The 12,648-nt window shown below is 48.7% G+C and overlaps 6 protein-coding genes across 6 annotated transcripts; 3 read left to right on the top strand and 3 right to left on the bottom strand.

The window, feature by feature from the left end:
- Positions 1–194: 194 nt before the first annotated feature.
- Positions 195–1,152, bottom strand: N7487_001400 (SDR family NAD(P)-dependent oxidoreductase; the record flags this gene model as incomplete). The annotated part of the gene is made up of 3 exons (XM_056869148.1): positions 195–549; positions 621–1,050; positions 1,131–1,152. The coding sequence occupies 3 exons, from the start codon at positions 1,150–1,152 to the stop codon at positions 195–197; spliced, it is 807 nt and encodes a 268-aa protein (XP_056733932.1).
- Positions 1,153–1,828: 676 nt separating this feature from the next.
- On the bottom strand, positions 1,829–3,583 carry N7487_001399 (fungal specific transcription factor domain-containing protein; the record flags this gene model as incomplete). The annotated part of the gene is made up of 1 exon (XM_056869147.1): positions 1,829–3,583. The coding sequence occupies one exon, from the start codon at positions 3,581–3,583 to the stop codon at positions 1,829–1,831; it is 1,755 nt and encodes a 584-aa protein (XP_056733931.1).
- Positions 3,584–4,112: 529 nt separating this feature from the next.
- On the bottom strand, positions 4,113–5,719 carry N7487_001398 (FAD-dependent oxidoreductase; the record flags this gene model as incomplete). Its single annotated transcript, XM_056869146.1, has 4 exons — positions 4,113–4,631; positions 4,717–4,866; positions 4,940–5,062; positions 5,165–5,719. 4 exons carry the CDS (start codon positions 5,717–5,719, stop codon positions 4,113–4,115), a joined length of 1,347 nt encoding a protein of 448 aa, XP_056733930.1.
- A 668-nt stretch (positions 5,720–6,387) lies between these two features.
- N7487_001397 (uncharacterized protein) lies at positions 6,388–8,109 on the top strand (the record flags this gene model as incomplete). The annotated part of the gene is made up of 3 exons (XM_056869145.1): positions 6,388–6,627; positions 6,686–6,788; positions 6,851–8,109. 3 exons carry the CDS (start codon positions 6,388–6,390, stop codon positions 8,107–8,109), a joined length of 1,602 nt encoding a protein of 533 aa, XP_056733929.1.
- A 445-nt stretch (positions 8,110–8,554) lies between these two features.
- Positions 8,555–10,417, top strand: N7487_001396 (glycoside hydrolase family 3 protein; the record flags this gene model as incomplete). The annotated part of the gene is made up of 1 exon (XM_056869144.1): positions 8,555–10,417. One exon carries the CDS (start codon positions 8,555–8,557, stop codon positions 10,415–10,417), a length of 1,863 nt encoding a protein of 620 aa, XP_056733928.1.
- Positions 10,418–10,935: 518 nt separating this feature from the next.
- Positions 10,936–12,389, top strand: N7487_001395 (FAD-dependent oxidoreductase; the record flags this gene model as incomplete). The annotated part of the gene is made up of 2 exons (XM_056869143.1): positions 10,936–11,838; positions 11,895–12,389. 2 exons carry the CDS (start codon positions 10,936–10,938, stop codon positions 12,387–12,389), a joined length of 1,398 nt encoding a protein of 465 aa, XP_056733927.1.
- Between the last annotated feature and the right edge of the window lie 259 nt (positions 12,390–12,648).

The raw sequence follows: 12,648 nt of genomic DNA, 5'->3' as shown, positions 1-12,648 counted from the left end.
GCGATTGCGCTGAGCAAAAGGATATAGCAAACTGCCGAGCTACTGCCAATCCTACCAAACTGGATGAATATACAGATATCCAAGACTTTCAAGGCCAGAATTGTGATTGAGATACCGCAGAGCTTTTGCAAATCCCCGGGTCTATATCTAGTGCCTCCATCTGCACCCCGGCTTCCCTTTGAAGGTTGAACCGATTAAATAACCATCCTCACTTTCAATTTATCACCCTGCACAATCTCCTCCTCCCTCGAAAGCAACTCCTCCATATCCCAAGTAACAGAAATATACCGCGCAGCCAACCAGTCCCGCCTCGATTCCGTCAAAAACACAAGCGTATCCGCACAAAGTCTCGGCGTCTCCGTCAACACAACCTGCCTCTCGACAGGCAACCTCTTCCCCATATCAGTCAACACCCCACCGGGATGCACAGCAAAAGTCAAAATACCATCGGGTCCATGATCGGCATCCAGAAATTCAGTCCAGCGCTGGAGCGCAAGCTTACTAGTCTGATACGCCGAACCGCCAGGAGAAAGAAGATGCGCCGCAATGCTACTAAGATTAACAACGATCTTCTCTCCCCCTTCAATATCTGCGGTAGAAACGCCCGTGTAACGAGATACGGTCCCAGGACATTCACATTCCAGGTCCGCCACCACTCTTCCGGATCGCTGTCGGCGATCTTAGCCCGTTTCTCTAGATACCCCGCGTTATTGATCAGGATATCGAGACGCGGGAATGCTTCGTTGACTGTTGCAGCGGCGGCTGTGACGGATTTCTCTTCTGTCACGTCTAACGGCACGACTACTATTTGGGGAACTGGTTTCCCTGCTTCGGATGCTGCCTCGCTGATGGACGCTGCGAGCCTGTCTAGATTGGTTCTTGCTCCAACTGCGATACCGGCGCATCCGGCGCGACTGTAAGATAGTGCTGTTTCTCGGCCGATGCCTTTGGATGCTCCCGTGATGAAGATATACTTGGATGAGAGGTCTCGCTTGGTTGGGTCGATTGCGGGATAAGTGTCATGATGAGAACGGGATGTGAAGTTGATTCCTATAGTATAGTGGGGATTAGGTTAGTTTTCGGTCTGTTTTTAGGTGAGGAGTTGGGAGAAAGTGCTGGTTGATACATACCTGTATGGTCTGCTTGCGCCATGATTGCTAGTCTATACCGAGGAAATAATGGACGGGATGGTGGTAGCTCTTGAGAAATAAGGTGCTGAAGATGTATATCTGAATTTCATCATTCTATAGATTATCGCGATATTTCAGTCCTATCTCAATGGTTTCGGCGTCTTGGTGGGGCTCGTTTCGGGGTTGTCGCGCTTCTTCGGACATAGCAGACGGAGTCCGAACAGCTTCATTTATTATGAGATAAAATCCTTATATAATTAGGGGTACGAAATACTGTACTAATAGACAAAAGAGATTTATATTTTACTGGGGTTTCCAGGTATAGAAAATACTTATTATTGGAGGACTTGATATATCAGGATGTCGGATCCTTGTAGTTGCTGGAAACAAGTATCAACAAAATAAGAAGACGGTGGTGGCTCGAGGCCTTATGTACACGTATAAAACCTTCCCGATTATTGTAGCTTTCATGGCCTATACTATAGTGACAAGACCATTAAAAAAAAAAAAAAATCTAGGAGAATATCTAAGACGCCGAAAGTGACTCCGAAAAGAAATCACCGAAAAGAAAGCCACCGAAAAGACGCCACAAGGCCGCATAATGGCCGAACATTCTTGTGTATAAAAGAAAAAATCGGACAAGATTAATAATGAAACAAAAAAAGCACAGTGGGTATAGAACTAGGTGATAGGCGACATCATAATGTCCTCTCGTTGTTGTCCCCCCAACGGAACAGATCAATCCACGGAAGATCATCGGTAGGCAGGTCATACATATGCGTGACAAAGTCTATCCTGCTATCATTGGGCGACATAAGCTGCACAGCAGCAGCCTTGTGGCTATCGTCCCCGGACAATGTCTCCAAAGCCATGCGCTTGACCCTCCGCAGAGTAACCTTCGCCAACGCCCAACTCGGACTTAATGTCTTGAGCATGCCTATTATAAGTGAGATGCGATCGTGGAACTGGTCCGGAGTGCCATATGCGCCGGCCAAACAACATGCTGACAGCTGTACCAGGACGGCAAAGACAATACCGCAGATGAAAAACGGCGTGTGTTTCTGCACCGGAACTTGCAAGGTAGCAAGGTTAATGATTTGCTTCGAAGCCACCAGGGCTTTGATACCGTGCATCTTCCTATCATATACAGGTAACAGCTGTTGCTGCCGAATAACCTTGCCGGCACCGGGGATGGTTGCCACAAGATCACTCCGCGGGAAATGAAGGTACATGATGCAGAACTGGATAAACATGTGTCCCTGGAAGAGCATCTCGTCCTCGCCATTACACATGTCGGTCTTGGTCGCATCTAGGTGGTGTGGCCACGCCGCAAGGGCGCTATCAATTATCTTGACATGATCCTCATCTAGATCATGCGTCCAGGCAATGGCGAGGACCCTTGCTAGAAGACGCACCGCCCCGATCCGGTAGCTAAATGAGGAGAATATGATCTCTTCATCGGAATAGATCCGTGCGTCGAATTGGGCGAGCGACTGGGGTTCGTTTGTGAACGAGCCTTCCATATAAGAGGACTCATCGCACGGCAAGAGGACGTCGGTATCCGCTGTATGACAGTGGAAGCTGGATTTTCGCTGCAACACCGCCATAAATCCATCTGTCACGTACAGCTCCCACCATGTCCTGCGCATGCTCTCCTCCTCGAGAGCTGATCGCATACCATGTACAATTGGGAAGCTCTTCTTGTGCATGCCTATCTCCAGAGCCAAGGATACGGCTTGTGCGAGGACAGTGGTAGACTCTTGGATTTCATTTCGGGCGTGTATTGCGATTGAGAAGAGTAGTTTCGCTTGCACAAGATGGAATTTGGTAATGGGCGTATCTTCGGCTTCAGCTTTGGAGACTTGGTCCGTCACTAGACCGAAGAGCGTATCGCTAGAGACAGTACTGGAAAATTGACTACCCACAAAATGGACCACTAGCTTGAGATAATCCGGGTAGGCCTGCAATGTATACAGACTGCGAGGTACCAGAATCGGATGAGCCGCATGGAAATTTGCGTAGTACAGATTGACCAATGCCTCATCATCTTCCACAGATGAATGACTTGGTTCTTTCTGCCACTCAACTGATATTGATGTCAAGCCTGGGACTTGATCCTGTCTTGACGGAAGGCTCGGAATACCTCGGGCCATACCGTCTGCGCTGACCGGGACATGGCTAGTTGTAGATGCCATAGGGCCATCCCGGGAAGAGGAGGGCGATGAGATGTGATTGGCAGCAGGACGACCTGCGGCTTCCTCGCTAGGCCTAGCTTCCCATGCAGTTAATGGTGTAGGAGCTCTGGGAGAGTGATTGCTCAGGTCAATAGGCACTGGAAACGTAGGCACCCTATCTGTCGTACGCAAGGGCTGATCAACATGGACTGCCCGCCGCTTCAGGCCCCGCCGAGAAGGGAGATATTGACATTGTGCCCCAGAGGAGATGCAGCGCATGCAATTTGGGATGGACGTATCACACTTGACGTGCTTCCGCCTGCACTCAGTGCAAGCTAGGGGAGCAAGTTTGTCGACTTCGTCGACAGGACTAAGGGTGCGAGGTGCTGGGCGGGGTCCGGGCGCAGATTTTGTTTTGTTGGATTCCATGGAGATCACTTCAACATTCCAAAAGCCATATCAAATCCAACAATTTAACTACACTTAGAAATTGAGAAGAGTCATTCTGAAATGTGGTCCTGTACTTTGGAGGCGAAATATTGGTCGCTGATGGCGTGACGGGAAAAAGTTTACTGGTAGAGAGGGGCGAGACCCAACTCTTATCGGTACTCAAATATTTATAGAAGTTCAACGTTTATATATCAAAGGGTCTGGACTTGAAGCTATCTCTCTCTCGCCTATCTACTAGGTAGTCAATGAGCCAGGTGAGATGTAAGATAATGGTTTCAGCGGAGAAGGTCAGGGTCAGCTCCAGTGTGGCCTGTACTCCCTACTTTCGGACAAAACAAAACCAGGATGGATTCCCATTCTAAGCTAATTTAGAGGGAATCTTGATCAAACCCAGGTCCTTCGCGCCAATGGCATTTTGAAAGGCGCTCTCCACATCGTGTTCACTGATCCATGATGGGTCCGGCCGATTACGCACTCTCTCTTCCAACATCTCATCCGTTTCTATATCACCGTCCTCTAACTTGGGCTTGTGACCAATGACCTGCAGATGCACTGCATTAAGAATCTTTTCGATGTGTGGCTTCCGAGTGGCCTCGTAAAGGCGAAAAACCTCGCCCAGCTGTTCGACCGTGGGCTTCCTCGATTGTGCCACAGCCGCAGGCCAGACGTGGTTGAGGGCAAGAAATAGTGCATACGCATCATCAATCGCCAGTGATCCTCCGGCGGCGAAGGCCCCGCCGTGTGTGTGGGCGGCATCCCCGGCCAAGGTCACACGCTGAGAAAAAGTCCATGTGTCCAGCGCACGCCCAGCCATGTTGGGGAAAAGTCGTGTGTGGGGTGTTACCTCGATTAGCGAGCGGACTGCGGGATGCCAATCCTGTGAATTCCTCGACATGTCAGTCCGGACTTCAGAGAGCACGCATCGACAGCTTGGAGAGGGCTGCGACAGGGTTAGAACACACCTTGTAGAGCTCCCGGAATTTATCCATGCTGTATCCGTCGTCCCATTGCACTGTGTCTGCTGGGTCGTTTGGGTCGGTATGAAGACCCCCGACAACGGTGAACATTCCCTTGCCGACCTTTGAATGAAAGAAGCTTCGATCGGGGCCGATCTGTGGTGAAGAATGAATCGAGCATCAGGTCAGCAGTGCATTCTCGTGTATAGAACGTGAAGTTTTAACGGACCCAGTGGGAGGCATCTTCGGGGAAATTAACGTCTTTCACCAGTGAAGCGTCGAACACAGAGCGCATTGCTGTCCAACCAGTGCGGCGAAGCGTATGACCTGGTACAAAGGTTTTGCGGACATTCTACCCTTTTGATCAGCAAAATATGCAACCTTCCAAGGTTGGCGATGGGGCGTCGCCTCCAGACTTTGCATGAAGCCTTTCTCCTCATGCTGGGAGACTCACCGAGTGTATTCCGTCAGCACCAATGCAGATATCCGCCTTGGCAGTGGTGTGGTCCTCAAAGGTCAAGGTCACTCCCTCTTCGCGATCAGCAACAATGCTGACGGTCTTCTTACCCATGTGAACAATTTCCCGGGGAACATGTTCCAGGAGGGCTTGATGGAGATGTGCACGATGGAATCGCGCCGTGAAATGCTTTTTGGTCTTAACGGTCTTGTGGAGGTCACGAGCGATCACCTCTCCGGTCCGCCAATGCCGATATATCATTGGATAGTCGGATATCTGCCGTGAGCACACGCTGCCATCGATTGCATTCTCGACACCGAGCTTCTCCAATGTCCGGAGCCCATTGGGGCCCAGGCTGATGCTAGCCCCGATCTCTCGGAAGACCTTGGTTCGCTCGTATATTTGAACATTGACTCCCGGGTGCTGCAATAAAGAAATTGCAACACTAAGACCCGCTATGCCACCACCAACAACAGCTACCTGGAGCTTCGGGGACTCGTCAGCACTAGTATCCAAACTGCTAGTTTTGGGTTTGTCGGGAGTGTCGTGCATTGTGAGCTCCTTGTGTGTGTGTGTGTGTGTGTGTGTGTGTGTGTTGTGTGCGTCGTAGGCGTTAATGGGTCGATTGTTGAACTTGATGAACTAGATGGACAATAAAAAGTGGGCGTATACAAGTAATGGAAGGACAAGGACTTATTTCGAGTTTTTCCGTAATTTCTACTAGAAAACTAATAAGGACGCTAATATCGCTTCTATGGGCTTGACTCCGAACGGGGTTCTGTCTGGATATCCGGGGATGATTCCTATCTCGGGATGTCGTTATCGACTGGATATGTCCCGAGGTCAATTCCCGGACATTGGAACATTAGACGGGCTTTGTCTAGAAGGGAAATTGTAGATAGGTGATTAGGTGATTATTAACGTATAAGAAGTCTTTCGAACCTTAATCATCGGTGTCTCTTCGGAGATGCTTGGTTAAAGTTGAAAATAAGATCCCGGCGTGGAGATATTTAAGTAACTGACGCCATATTTATGAAAAATGACAAACTCCGGCATCTATAGTAACTTGAAATCACGACACTGAACACATAGTTACGCCCTCCATCTAGATAGATACATAATACGCAGTGATCAAGACCTTCATCTATAATTTTTTTTTATAATCATTCGAAAACTGAAATATACCGCGGGCTCACAACATCGATGCCGCGTTATCAATCATGGCCTCACAAAAGCAGACATCAACCATTACCACCCAAGATGCGTCCAACATCGCTCTGCAAGAGGAAAAGCCACACATGAAAACGATCACTGCCAACAAAGCCGATGAGACTTTGAGAATCGTCGAAGAGTATGGCAGTGAAACAGCAGCACCGACACCCCAGGAGTTGAAAAAACTGACAAGGAAATTATATTTCCGTCTGATTCTGCTGTTAATTGTCATTGACTTGATGCTTTTTGTATGTTATCACTGAACTAATTACTTTGCAGTAGAAAGTTGCTAATGTATCTCAACAGATCGACAAAGCAACCTTGGGTCAGGCTGTGCTTCTGGGTATTATGGAGGATACCAATCTCACCAATGCCTCATACAATAACCTGAACACAATCTTCTACACAGGTACGTTTAGATCAAGAGATTTGATGCAAGTTTAGTGTACATTTTACTAATACAGCACCCAGGATATATTGTCGGGCAGGCACCGGGACAATTCTTAATTCAGCGCTTCCCCTTAAGCAAATACGTCAGCATATCAATCTTCCTATGGGCAGTGATTGTATTTTGCCACTCAGCTGCAACGAACTACGCAGGCCTTATTCCTCTTCGCTTTTTCTTGGGATTCGTCGAGTCCGCCTTGGTGCCTGCAATGGAAACCACCATGGGCATGTTCTTCACTCCACACGAGCTACACCATATTCAACCCATATTCTGGATATCGTGTGTGGGCTCCAGCGTTCCGGCAGGACTGCTTTCCTACGCTCTGCTTTTCAGCAAGTCCACCGTGAGCCCATGGAAACTCTTCATGATCGCCACAGGAGGCCTGACTTTACTTCTCTCCATTCTATCATGGTTCTGCTATCCTGACAATCCGGGAAAAGCTCGATTCTTGACAAACAAGGAAAAAGTCCAAGTCATCCAGCGAGTCCACGAGGCTACCAGAAGTTCCATTGAGCAGAAAACCTTCAAGAAACATCATTTCTACGAAGCATTGTCCGACCCTATCACCTGGCTCTTCGCTTTGGTCTCATTCTGCCTCAATCTTGCCAATAACCTTGCTTTCCAGATGAGCATCCTGCTACTTAGTTTGGGGGTTGGAAATCTCGGATCTACCCTCATCACAGTTGCGTCCGGTGGCTTCGCGGTTAGTGTCGCAATCGTAGCCTCTCTTCTTCTCCGCTTCTTCCCAGGCTACAGTGCCTGGTGGGCAACCCTCTGGGTTCTTCCTGCTATTGCAGGAAGTATTGGTATGGTTGCATTGGCCTGGGATAAGACCATTCCTTTGCTCGCCTGTCTTCTGCTTGGAGTCACAACCTGGGGTATGACCTATATCATCTCTTTCGTTTGGGCGTCATCGAGCTCTGCGGGTTATACGAAGAAATTGACGCGCAATGCTCTGTTTATGATGGGTTACGGCATTTCCAACATCATTTCTCCGCAACTCTGGAAGTCTGGAGGTCCACGCTACTACGGCACTTGGATTGCTCAGACCGTCGTTAGCTTTGTGTTGACACCGTGCTTCCTCCTTATTATAAGATTTATCCTAGTGAGAAGGAACAAGGAGCGACGAGTGTGGATTGAGGAACAGGCCGCGTTGGGAAACTTTGGAGAGGGATACGTTGAGGAAATCGATGCGGATGGAAATGTGGTCAAAACGAAGGTTGATATCTCGGTCCTTGACCTCAGTGACCTTGAGAACAAGTTCTTCATCTACCCACTCTAGGAGAGAAATGGCCCACAGGTACGTTCTTATCGTTACTTGTAAAGCAGGGCACTAACACAGTGAAATTACAGCATCTAGGATATGGATACTTTATATACATCAAGTTTGGTGAAATTAATCTGTTATAGTCGAGTACGACATTCCACTAGATGTATATACATGTAGCCTGTAGCCCTAAATAAATGCTATGGGACTCTAGAATCTCATGGTGAAAAGATAGGTGTTTATAGAGCACTAAAACATTAGTCATATATCTTCGAATATGACGAATTTCCTTTGATTTCTCCATTTCTATTTCTGCCCCTCATCCTTCGCCTGTCCATTCTGCCACCTCGCCTGTGGTTGAATTCCTCTTTGCCCCAGCCTTCTCACATACACAGGGCACAAATACTTCCCAGCTCTTCTTTCAATCTTTCACACAAATTCGTCGGCCAGATATCTCCATATGTCTACGTTACTTTCACGGGATGACCTCAAGGCCAGGTCATCTCTTCCTTACTGGAATCCCTCCCTGTCTGTGGCAAGCAGGGTAGATGACCTCCTAGGCCGTATGACTCTAGAAGAGAAGGCGGGCATAATGTTTCATGACATTCTTGCAATAAGCCCAGGCGGAGCACTTGCAACTGATGTACCAAAGCTGAATCGCGACAGCGCCAAAAACTTGATTCACGGCAAAGCGATGAACCATTTCAACCTATTGGGAAGCATCGACAATGCAAGCACAATGTCCCAATGGCACAACGAAATCCAACTCTTAGCCCGGGAGACACGTCTTGGTATACCGATCACCCTTAGCAGCGACCCACGAAACCATTTCACCAACAATATCGGAACCGGGTTTCTAGCCGGGAAGTTCTCGCAATGGCCGGAACCCTTGGGACTGGCAGCTCTGAGGTCATCTGCTCTAGTGGAACGATTTGCGGATATCATCCGTCGCGAGTATCTTGCGGTGGGATTGCGACTTGCTCTTCATCCTCAGGTCGATATAGCGACGGAACCACGATGGTCCCGTATCAGGGGTGGATTTGGCGAGGATGCAGAGCTCTCAAGTGAGCTAACTACGGCTTACATTCGAGGTCTTCAGGGCCCCGGACCCCTTGGTCCTTCCTCGGTATCGGCTATGACAAAACACTTCCCCGGTGGTGGTCCCCAACAGGATGGAGAAGACCCTCACTTTACCTACGGTCGTGAACAGGTATACCCCGGCGACAACTGGGAATATCATCTGAGACCTTTCAGAGCTGCTATTCAAGCAGGGACCGCACAAATCATGCCATCATATGGCATGCCTATTGGTACAAAGTACGATGAGGTTGGCTTTGCTTTTAATCGGGAAATTATCACGGATCTCCTACGGAATGAGCTCGGATTTAAGGGTATTATTTGCACCGATTGGGGACTCGTCACAGATGCAGTCATTAGAGGTCAAGATATGCCCGCTCGTGCCTGGGGTGTGGAACACCTTACTGAGCTCGAGAGAGTACAGCGTTTGATTGAAGCCGGTTGTGATCAACTGGGTGGGGAGTCTCGTCCAGAGCTGGTCGTGAAACTAGTCAGGGATGGCATTCTTCCCGAGTCCCGAATCGATGTCTCGGTCCGTCGTCTCCTGGCCGATAAGTTCCTTCAGGGGCTATTTGAGAACCCCTTCGTGGACGTCGAGGCCGCTTCTACTATTGTCGGCTGTTCAGAGTTCTCTGATGCTGGCCAGGATGCACAGCGGCGCTCTTTTACATTATTGAAAAACACGAACGACCTCCTCCCACTCACATCGGGACTGAAACAGAAAGTTTATATTGAAGGAATCCCGCCAGAGCTTGTCCAGGCCCGGGGATTGATTGTTGTGGAAACGTTGACGGAGGCTGATTTTGCCCTGCTACGCCTTAGAGCGCCTGCTAAACCACGTCCGGGGGGATTCGAGGCGCTTTTCCGTTCTGGGTCCATCGAGTTCGACGATGAAGAAAAGTCACGGCATTCCAGCATATTCCGAAGCGTTCCTCTCACGATTGTTGACATTTACCTTGATCGTCCGTCGGTAATACCTGAAATTTCCGATGCGGCCAACGCATTGTTGGTCAACTACGGCGCCAGCGATGCAGCACTCTTGGATGTGGTTTTTGGTGTTGCCAAACCTGAAGGGAAGCTTCCTTTCGATTTGCCCTCTTCAGAGGAAGCCGTGCAGTCCTCTCGCTCCGATGTGCCCTACGATACGAGAAACCCGATCTTCCGTTTTGGAGATGGACTACAATATAGACCGCGCTCCACTAACGACTCAACCTATGTATCACTGGCAGAGAAAGAATCCCTATAGGACGATGCTTGGATAATTGCACACAGCTATATATAGATATATATAATTTTGGAATGTTATGTGAGCATAATTGTTTCTGAGGCCAAAGTTACTTGCTTTCCCAGGATCCATCATTCGGTCTCTAGCCTCGAACATCCGTCTGCGCCGCAACTCTAAACCCGAATCGCGTGATTTTCAGAGCCAGAACAGCCCAGAAGCTCTAGCTACAATTATGAAGAAAGACTACTCGCCAAAATTTCCCGGCGACATTCCCGAATCTTGTGGTGGGTCCCGCGCCGGGGTCTTCAACGGACAATAGCGCTCCTTCGGACATTCCGTGGACGGAGTCCGAACAGCCTCACTTTTTATGAGGCAACACCCTATCTAATCATCGATCATCCGATTATACGGAATATTGTATGAATCGCTCGTCATAACCATGGTCTGTATTTAATTAGCGCTTTAGGGCAAAGAACAAAATTTATAGTCTCGGCTTCTCGCTTACTGGGAACTACGTTTGGAGACAATAACTTGCAACCATGGCAGAGCAGCACACAAGTACACAAGGTGAATTCCGGATCGCCATCGCCGGCGCCGGAATCGGCGGTTTGACGGCAGCCATTGCTCTAACGCGCCTACTACCCTCGAATGTAAGCGTGACGATCTTCGAGCAAGCCACCGAATTAAAAGCGGTTGGCGCAAGCATTGGGATAGGGCCGAATGGCCTACGTTCCCTCTACAAGCTTGGTGTTGACCCGGCACTGATAGAGGAGTACGCTTTTCGACAGCCCAGTGGTCGACCTTTTGTCTACCTCCATTGGTTGACAGGCGAGGTTCTCAAAGAAACCGCCCATCAAACAGTTAAAGACCCTCGTGATGCCATGGCTCGCTTCCACCGAGCTGACCTCCAGAAGCTTTTGTTGGAGAGTTTACCCGCGAAAGTGACATTGAAGCTAAGCAAGAGGGTTAAATCCGTGGATATCCAATCACCCCAAGAGGGTGGAGGTGTTCTGTTAGCTTTCGAGGACGGAACTATCTTCGAGGCAGATCTCTTGGTGGGAGCAGATGGCATCCATTCGGCAGTTAGGAAGGTTTTTGTTCCGGGACACAGTCTCCAATGGACGGGCGACATTCTATTCAGGTCCACCTTTGATAAAGCTTTGGTGGAAAACATCGAAGGGTTACCCGAGGACGCTGTGTTCCATTGTGGACCCAATGAGAACTTCCTCTTTACGTCTCGATTAGGTACGTCAGGTGTTGTTTTGTGCGCCCAGAGGGAGCATGTGTTTGCTAGGACAAGGAATGCTGATATGCCTCAAGGGAAAACCCAATATACTGTCGTTGGCCAAACACAGTCTGATCCCGATGACCCGGAAAATCCATATCGAACAGCAAAGTGGAATACGGAAGGGGACGTGACTATGTTGAGGGACTTATACAAGGTTACTAGTGATTCCTACCATATCCATTTCCACTTCAAAATGACTAAAACATCCAGGGCTGGCATCCAACCGTACAGAATATCCTGGATGCGACACCTAGCACACGACTCTACCCAAACCATCTAGGCACATCTCTCAAATCAATGGTCTTCGAAAGCCATGTTGCGTTGATTGGCGATGCTGGACACACCCATGGTGGCGCGTTCGCGGCTGGCGGCTCACTCGCAATGAACGATGCCCACGCTCTTGGGTTAGCCTTGGCCCATGTCTGGCCAACTGAAAAGAACACAAAGCCAAGCCGTCGTCAACTCGAGAGGGCTTTGGCTCTATTTGATGGAACTCGGCGGCCTCATGTCAACAAGCTCATTGAATTAGTGGAGATCGGATTGGCGGCCCGGCAGGCTAAATTGAGGGATGAGCGCAAGGTGGAAGAGACTGATAAAGAGTTGAGGGAGAGGATATCGGGGCTGTCGGATATTGCATGGCTTGCAGAGCATGATGTTGAAGCTGCTTTCTGGGATTTTACACAAACTGAAGTTGCGAAGCTTTGAGAACCAAAACCTGCCACATCGTTTCTCTAATAATATATATTGCTAGATTCATATCAAATAAGAACACTTCAATATATTTCCAAGCGCAAGGCTTATTAATTAAATTTCTTGAATATAGTGAGTCTTAGCCCCGTAAGTAGCCTTTCTATTTCTCTTAAGTATAGATGTACTGATATACTCACCTCCACTCAAGCCCTATGTTTTCTATTGAACTTGACAATTTGCTCCATTTCTTTCCCTGAAACAGGAACTATCGTCA

The sequence above is a fragment of the Penicillium crustosum genome, assembly GCF_028827405.1.
Source record: "Penicillium crustosum strain IBT 35664 chromosome Unknown utg000001l_segment0_segment0, whole genome shotgun sequence".
Lineage (NCBI taxonomy): Eukaryota > Fungi > Ascomycota > Eurotiomycetes > Eurotiales > Aspergillaceae > Penicillium > Penicillium crustosum.
Note: the sequence above shows the minus strand (reverse complement) of the source record. Positions and strands in the feature narration are given on the sequence as shown.